The 8,560-nt window shown below is 42.0% G+C and overlaps 1 protein-coding gene across 1 annotated transcript; it reads left to right on the top strand.

Annotated features, from left to right (window-relative positions):
• Nucleotides 1–46: 46 nt before the first annotated feature.
• ddias (DNA damage-induced apoptosis suppressor) lies at nucleotides 47–8,227 on the top strand (the record flags this gene model as incomplete). The annotated part of the gene is made up of 5 exons (XM_079405028.1): nucleotides 47–54; nucleotides 3,470–3,577; nucleotides 3,665–3,770; nucleotides 3,862–4,026; nucleotides 6,580–8,227. 5 exons carry the CDS (start codon nucleotides 47–49, stop codon nucleotides 8,116–8,118), a joined length of 1,926 nt encoding a protein of 641 aa, XP_079261154.1. The 3' UTR covers nucleotides 8,119–8,227.
• Nucleotides 8,228–8,560: the final 333 nt, after the last annotated feature.

The following is an 8,560-nucleotide window of genomic DNA, read 5'->3' as shown; positions in this document are numbered from 1 at the left end:
GACAGCAGTGTGAAAGCAGCAGTTAAAAATATATCCGATTACAACGATGTGGATGTTTGCATGAGCTCTGCTTTTCAGTAATGTAACGTTACTCCAGTAATGTCCGGTCACATGATGTTTATTTATATAGCACTTTTGCAATAGATAGCCTTAATTCAAACATTTTTACAATATTAAACATGAAAAACCAGAGTCGGTGTCGCTTTCAGTTAGAAATGCAACTTGATTTTTGATATAAAGCAGCTCTCCAGTGTGGAGCTAGCTAATTATTAAATATTTTTATTAGTGGGAAAAACAATTGTTTCATTAAAGTGACAGTTTGGTTTACAGAGACCAAAGCTTGATCTAGCTAAGGACTGTTTTGATGATTCATAACCCTATAAGGTATTTTAAAATGTTATGCTGTGAATAAAATAGTTTATCCAAAGCGTCGTATCGCTTACCTTTATTTTTTTTATCATCTATAAGACTTACAAAAGGAGAAATTAGGCAGAATGTGTAAAATGTGTCATTCAGTTTCTTTTTCATGTAGCTAATTATATGGTGAGAGAGTGTCTGTCATTTCATTTTGTGTGCCAAATACATCTATTTGTATAATGAATTGGTAACACTTTACAATAAGGTATCATTTATTAACAGTTAATGTATTAATTAACATCAATGAACAATGCATTTATTACATTTAACTATTAATCTTTGTTAATGTTGGTTAATAAAAAACAGTTAAAACAGCATTAGTAAATGCTGAAATTAACTAACTTTTAGATTAACAAATGCTGTAGAAGTATTGTTCATTCTTAGTCCATGTTAACTAATGTTAAATAATTAACCTTATTGTAAAGTGTTGCCAATTAATTGTTTAATAATTGTAATTACATAATATGCTTTTCTAAAGCTGAAGTGACCTTTATTTATGTTAGAATATGTATAACTTAATATTTTAACTAATCGCAAAAGCTGAATTATCAAAGTCTACTGATTAACCAGTGGAATAATCGATGATTAGTCGATTAATCGTTCTAATAATCGTTAGATTAATCGATTATCAAAATAATTGCTTGTTGCAGCCCTAAGTGACAACAATATTTATATATATCCCATCTGACATATAACAAATACAAAAACATGATGTTAAAACAAGCTCACTCTGAGAAAAATATATTAATTTTAACCTCAACGTTAAAAAAACTCTGTGATTTAAACTCTGTGATTGCTAGTTTTCAGTGGGAACTCATTTAAAGTCTCGCTTACTTATTTGTGTACATTAAACAAAGTTCTTAAGATTAAACAGTGAACCATTAAAAGCTCCATGTCAACCAAGTTTGTAAACAAAACCATGGAAACGTGCACAATCAATACAAGCACAACACAGTTTCAGATTTCCAACTAATCTTACCCCTTTGTCTTTACAATCCGATGCTGTCCCAAATAAATCTTTCTTGTCGTTGAAGTAGTCATCACATTTAGAAATTAAAAGACTACTGGTATTTCAATTATTTGGTTGAGTAAAATATATATAGTAAAATAAAATATTTAGTTAAGGTAGCTGTTGTGTTGCTACCCCCTGTCCCTCTACAAAACAATCGCATATTAATAAATTAAAAGACTGGTATTACTCTTGTCATTTCAGCCAGTTGAGCTATCATTTTCAGAATAAAGCTATTTACGTAAAGTCTTTGAACAAGTGATATTTCATTGGTCATGTCGGCTATATAAAATTTGTGTAAATTCATATTTAATGACAATTCTAAGAAAACAAAAAACAATCAAACCAAACAGCCCGCGGTGTTTGCACACAAAGTTGTCCCGCGGGAACAAGTCCACAGAGTCGAGGTTCCTCCAGTGACTGCATACAATTTCATAGTCTTTTAGCTTAAAAAAAAATAAAATCTAAATCATATAAAAACAGCCAGTTGACACGCCTTTATATTTAAACAGTGGTAATAATATTTCTTGTTTTAGTGGTGTGTTTTAGTCAATCGTATTTTTTAACAAGTCTTTTAAGTGAACGATTCGTTCTCATAACTCCCATGATTAATATTTTACTGAACGTCTCCTGTTTAAATGACTGTTTTGCCGTCTAGCAGCCGAGGAATCGAGTATACTTGATTCATAAGATTCGATTCATTTGGATGAATTAAAATGCTCAGGGTAAAGACATATTATATCAACGTGACCACAAAGGACCTACAATACATTTCTTCAACTCATTTAAACCTGAAATTATAATACAATTATAAAGTTTGAAATTGATCGTAATTTATCTTTAACTCCACAGAGCCGCATATAAGTATATTGTACGATAGACGGAGCTGTGCTCCTTGAGAATTTAGGGAGAAACCAACAAGGAAGAGAATCGTGCTTGTTTTGAAACTCAAATTTTGTAGCTCACTTTTTTGTTTCTGGTCTTTTTTCATTAAATCATTTTCGTTATTGTTGTATGTCTTTAATAGATTGCAGAGCAAATATTTAAAAACTAACTTAAAATTTGATTCCTGGTTATTTTTTTTTTTGTATTTCCTTGTCGAGAACAATGGTATTATGGTCATTGTTTGTAAACCTTGCCAGTATTTTAAGCATTCATGAGCAACAAACGGGCTCTGGTGAGTTGCACAATACTTTCTCTGCAAGACTCGTGTTTGGTGTATCCATGCTGCAAAGGCTGTCTATCGAGATTAATTCAGGAAAGAAAAAGGTAGTACAATTAAGTTCATTTTTTTTATTACAAATTATTTTGATTGTACTTTAAATGCATTGGTAACACTTTATTTTAAGGTGTCATAATACATAGTAATTACCTAATTAAGTACTTAGTAGCTGTTGTACTTACATGAAACATGTAACTAAGTTATGGAACAGCTTGTACTTACAGTTTGTAATTATGTAGATGTAATAGGCAGCTACTGTTACACATATGTCTGTTACACAGCTACTAGTACACTTAAGTACAATCTTGATACACTTTATTTTAAGTAGCTTATGTCTGTGTACTTACATTTATAATTATGTTGAATAAAGTCTGCAACACATATGCAACAATCTTTTGGTTACATAAGTAGCTGTGTAACAGACTCGATCTGTTACATATGTGTAACAGTAGCTGCCTATTGCATCTACATAATTACAAACTGTAAGTACAAACTATTCCATAACTTATCAAGCAGTGTGTTACATGGTAAGTACATTTTGTTTCATAACTAGGTAATTACTCTGTATTATGGACACCTTAAAATAAAGTGTTACCAATGTATTTGGTGAATGTATCATTATGTGTAATTACTGATGCTATAACAAAATGACTATTATATGAGTGTGTGTGTGTGTGTGTGTGTGTGTGTGTGTGTGTGTGTGTGTGTGTGTGTCAAATTAAAAAGAGTCTGAACATCATGAATAACTTCTGAATCATTATATTTAGGGCTATATGTGGAAGATGTGGATTCACTTGTGGCTTACAAAATGTTGACTACAGATACAGACTGTCATTTAAAGTATCCAGAAACCAAGATATATTTGGTGTGACAGTATTTGGGGGCTGTTTAAATCCCTTCTTTGGCATTACTGCTGGTGGCCTTCAAAGGTGTTTTGTAAAGCATTTACAAATTTGAAACATCTTGAACAAACATTTGTGTTGATTCATTGCTGATATAAAGTGTGATGTTTCCAGATGTATTGATTTGGAGAAAACTGAAGGCACACATACTGTTCAACAACTGCTTGTCAAAGCTGTGGAAGACTGCTTTATAGGAAGATGTGTCATTTTTGGATTGAAGGTATGGAGCATGTCTTCATTTAATTTGGGGTGGAGCATCAAGATTATCCTGCTTTTATTGATTTAACTAATATCTTGTTCTTTCCTAACAGATCCCTCATAATGTTGCCACTTCTTCGCTGTCTGGACAGTTAGTGGCCTGCCAGATCATTTCTCCGAGCGAGTCTTTGATGGGATGTACTGTAATTGGTTATTTTAAAAACCTTCTGCAAGCAAATTCTCACTCTGCCAACAGTATCTGTCCATCACAACAGAAAGTGTCATGATACGTGCAGAGAAATGAAGCGAGAACTCAAGTGCAGGGAAATGGTGGTTTAATTATAAAAGAAACAAAACAGAAACAAACTACCCCGAGGGGGAAAACAGAGCATGGCAGAAACAAGAATCAGGAAACACACACGACTGACCGTACACAACATGTAACAACGTGGCCGAACAGAACTGCAAACACCAGGAACATAAATAGGGACACAAACGAGCAGGAACAGGTGAATTCACTAAACCAATAACGAGATAACAAGAGGGCGGAGTTAGACAATCAACCGGGGAACACATGGAACAATCACAACACAAACCCATGTGCTCAGACAAGACAGTGACATCTGGTGGCCAACCAGGGCACACCCACAGAATACGTGACACTACCCCCCAACAAAGGAGCAGCTCCCAGATGCTCCACCTGCAACACTAAGAACACAAAAACATGAAAAATGAAAATACAAAATGTCAAGAAGGGAGGTGGGCAAGAGACAGATCAGGGGGAGGGATGGTGGGCCAGGCCCGTGCAGAGGCAGGGGGCCCGCAGACCAAGGCCGAGCAGGAGACCAGGACGGATCCGGAGGGACGGACCAGGGGGTTTCCGGCCCAACAGGAACCCCAGCGCACGGCCAGGGTGGGGCCGGAGGGACAAGCCAGGCAGTGACTTTAAGAACGGCCTCTGTGGCCGTGACAGGGCAGACAGTCAGTTCAGAAACGGCCTCTGTGGCCGTGACAGGGCAGGCAGTGAACTCAGGAACGGCCTCTGTGGCCGTGACAGGGCAGACAGTCAGTTCAGAAACGGCCTCTGTGGCCGTGACAGGGCAGGCAGTGAACTCAGGAACGGCCTCTGTGGCCGTGACAGGGCAGACAGTCAGTTCAGAAACGGCCTCTGTGGCCGTGACAGGGCAGGCAGTGAGCTCAGGGACGGTCTCTGGCAGGGTAAGGAGCTCGAGTGGAGCCTGCAGGGCGAGAAGTTCGGGTAGAGCCGGCAAGGCGAGGAGCTCGGGTGGCGCCGGCAGGGCAAGGCGCTCGGGTGGCGCCGGCAGGGCAAGGAGTCTGGGTGGCGCCGGCAGGGCAAGGCGCTCGGGTGGCGCCGGCAGGGCGAGGAGCACGGGTGGCGCCGGCAGGGCGAGGAGCACGGGTGGCGCCGGCAGGGCGAGGAGCACGGGTGGCGCCGGCAGGGCGAGGAGCACGGGTGGCGCCGGCAGGGCGAGGAGCACGGGTGGCGCCGGCAGGGCGAGGAGCACGGGTGGCGCCGGCAGGGCGAGGAGCACTGGTGGCTCTGGCACGACCTCCTGGCCAGCAGTGAGCTCCTGGGTAGCCTCCTGGCCTTGTGGGACGGAGAAGGCCTTCCTCCGCCTCTTCCTCCGTCTCCGGGAGCGGGGCGCCGCTGCGGCATCCTCGGCCACCACTAGGGGATTGAGAGCGGGCACCGCCGCCTCGGGAGCGCTGTGAGCGGGCACCGCCGCCTCGGGAGCGCTGTGAGCGGGCACCGCCGCCTCGGGAGCGCTGTGAGCGGGCACCGCCGCCTCGGGAGCGCTGTGAGCGGGCACCGCCGCCTCGGGAGCGCTGTGAGCGGGCACCGCCGCCTCGGGAGCGCTGTGAGCGGGCACCGCCGCCTCGGGAGCGCTGTGAGCGGGCACCGCCGCCTCGGGAGCGCTGTGAGCGGGCACCGCCGCCTCGGGAGCGCTGTGAGCGGGCACCGCCGCCTCGGGAGCGCTGTGAGCGGGCACCGCCGCCTCGGGAGCGCTGTGAGCGGGCACCGCCGCCTCGGGAGCGCTGTGAGCGGGCACGGCCGCCTCGGGAGCGCTGTGAGCGGGCCCCGCCGCCTCGGGAGCGCTGTGAGCGGGCACCGCCGCTTGGAGAAGCGTCAAAAACTCCACCAATTCCCCAAAAGTCAAGTGGTGTAACTCCCTCATCCACTCCTCATCGAGGGGCTCATCAAGGGCAAGGTTGAAGAAGTCCTTGAGAGCCACCTCGTTGTATCCCAAACCCTCTGCTGCCTCACAAAACATCCAGGCAAACATCCTGACGTCAGTGCCCCTCTGACGGAGAGAGTGCAGCGTCCTGACCTGGAGGATCCGTAAAAAAGTGGGGTTCCTCACGTTAGGGGCTGGAGGATGGGAAGAATCCATTCCCCGCTGAGTTCTCTGATGTCGGCCACGTTCTGTCATGATACGTGCAGAGAAATGAAGCGAGAACTCAAGTGCAGGGAAATGGTGGTTTAATTATAAAAGAAACAAAACAGAAACAAACTACCCCGAGGGGGAAAACAGAGCATGGCAGAAACAAGAATCAGGAAACACACACGACTGACCGTACACAACATGTAACAACGTGGCCGAACAGAACTGCAAACACCAGGAACATAAATAGGGACACAAACGAGCAGGAACAGGTGAATTCACTAAACCAATAACGAGATAACAAGAGGGCGGAGTTAGACAATCAACCGGGGAACACATGGAACAATCACAACACAAACCCATGTGCTCAGACAAGACAGTGACATCTGGTGGCCAACCAGGGCACACCCACAGAATACGTGACAGAAAGACTCACAAAGTTCTCAAAGAAATGAACTCAGCAGTTTTGATTACACTCCTCCATCATGTGCAAAGTTGGATTCTCAACCCAGCAATGAAGGATTCACACTCTCAAGCGCATGGCAATCACCTGGGTTATGTTTCCCCCCGGAAGAATTAAGTAACAATGTGCTACAGCAGTCCAGAGACTGTGATCGTAATATTCTTTCACCAAAGAATGAAGAAACAAGAACATGTAAATGCACTTCCCAAAGCAACACCAGTCAATTGAAGCATGCTAATTGTATACAGGATGAACTGAAGAATGAAACGCAGAACAGTCTCAGGAAATCTTTTTCCTCGAGCTGTGACATGTTTGAATCATCAGTGCATTTTAACAGTTCTACTGCATGTGACACTATAAGTCCACTTAGCACCTTGCCCTGTGGAAATAATACTGAAATAACTAAATCCGTACGCCTTGTAAGAGCAAAAACCAGGGAAGAATATGATGCACCTTTACACGAGAAGTCACTTTACAGTGTTGATTTAGAGGACGCACCTTTATCCGAAAGCTTACAAGATTTTGTCAGCGTGGAGCCTCAGATATCAGAGGTACTTGACACAAAGGAGCGCAGTTCAGGTAAAAGTGATCAAATGATCACAGTGCAAAATAGATGCTCTCTGACTGAAAATTCAGTAAGCATCTCAAAAACTATATCAACAAAGACTCTTTGTAGCGAAAAATTGCCCTCACCAATGTGCAATGTGAACAACATAAGTTGGAAAGAGAACAATGAAAATGCCTATCAAGAAAATCTTAAAACTAAGATGAACAATGCTGAGATCCATAAGACTCCCACTCTTTTGTGCACTACCAATTCTTCAAAAAAGATGATTCCTTTTAGTCCTGACATTACATGTGCATTTAATCGCTCTACAAACAACAGGTTGTCTTTTTCGAACAAAGGAGAACTCACTTTAAAAAGAAAAAAATTAACTAGGAGCAGACCCTCCGTGGCTTTTTGTTCAATAAACCATGAAAAGGACAAATATATCAGGCACTGTGCACAAAGTGAGGTCCATTCTGCAAATTGCAACGTCCGGCAGGAACGTATTGTGTTTGATGACCATGAGAAGTACAATTGCTCTGTAGATTTGTTTGCTCCTGGTCAAAGCAGTATGGACGTGAACCTTTCGGATGTGACAGAGGTTTCTGTAGTCAATGAACCAAGAAATGTCAACACATCAGAGCCTGGAGGTTCAGGTTCTCTGCGTTTTTCACCATGTTTGCAATCCACCCCAGTTTCTTATTATAACAACTCATGTGGACAGAAGTCCAGACGAAGCCAAAAACATGTAGACTCACTGTGCTCTGGAAAAATTAAATGTGAATATAAAAGCACGATCATAGATCTGAGGTTAAGTGATAAAAGACAAAAGGTGGATCAGTTGCCGATTGTTGGGTCTACTGAGAGTTTCTCAAGCAAGTCTGAAATGCAGGATGCAAGTTGTAATTTGTCTGTAAATGAGTGGTCCAAAGATCTTTTTGAAAATTCATTTTGAATTAAAATTAAGTGAGATGAATTACAATTTGTTCTGTTTAGTAATTGTAAATAAACAGTTTTGTAAATGTAATTGTTAATAAACTACTGTTTGAATGATTTATAAATGTTTATGGAAAAATTACAGTTTTATTATTATAATGAATACATACCCAGAAAATGTATATTCGTATGCATCTATATGCAGACTCAACATGTTTAATGATAAAAGTTTTGACTTAAAAATGTATAATAAAAAGGGCGAGAAAAAAAAACACGTTTAAAATCGTGTCCCATTTTGCTCAGCGTCACGTCCACCAATACTTCAGCAACCTTGATGTATTCAAAACAGACGATTAAAATGTTAGACAGGCAATGAGTGATAGGTAAACCTATTTCCATACGTCTGTTCTTACTGAAAAAATAATGCTCTATATTGTTTTGAACCCGCTGAACCTCTCTTC

This window comes from Barbus barbus (genome assembly GCF_936440315.1).
Source record: "Barbus barbus genome assembly, chromosome: 43".
Classification (NCBI taxonomy): domain Eukaryota; kingdom Metazoa; phylum Chordata; class Actinopteri; order Cypriniformes; family Cyprinidae; genus Barbus; species Barbus barbus.
The sequence above is the reverse complement of the archived record's forward strand: the minus strand, read 5'-3'. Positions and strand labels throughout refer to the sequence as shown.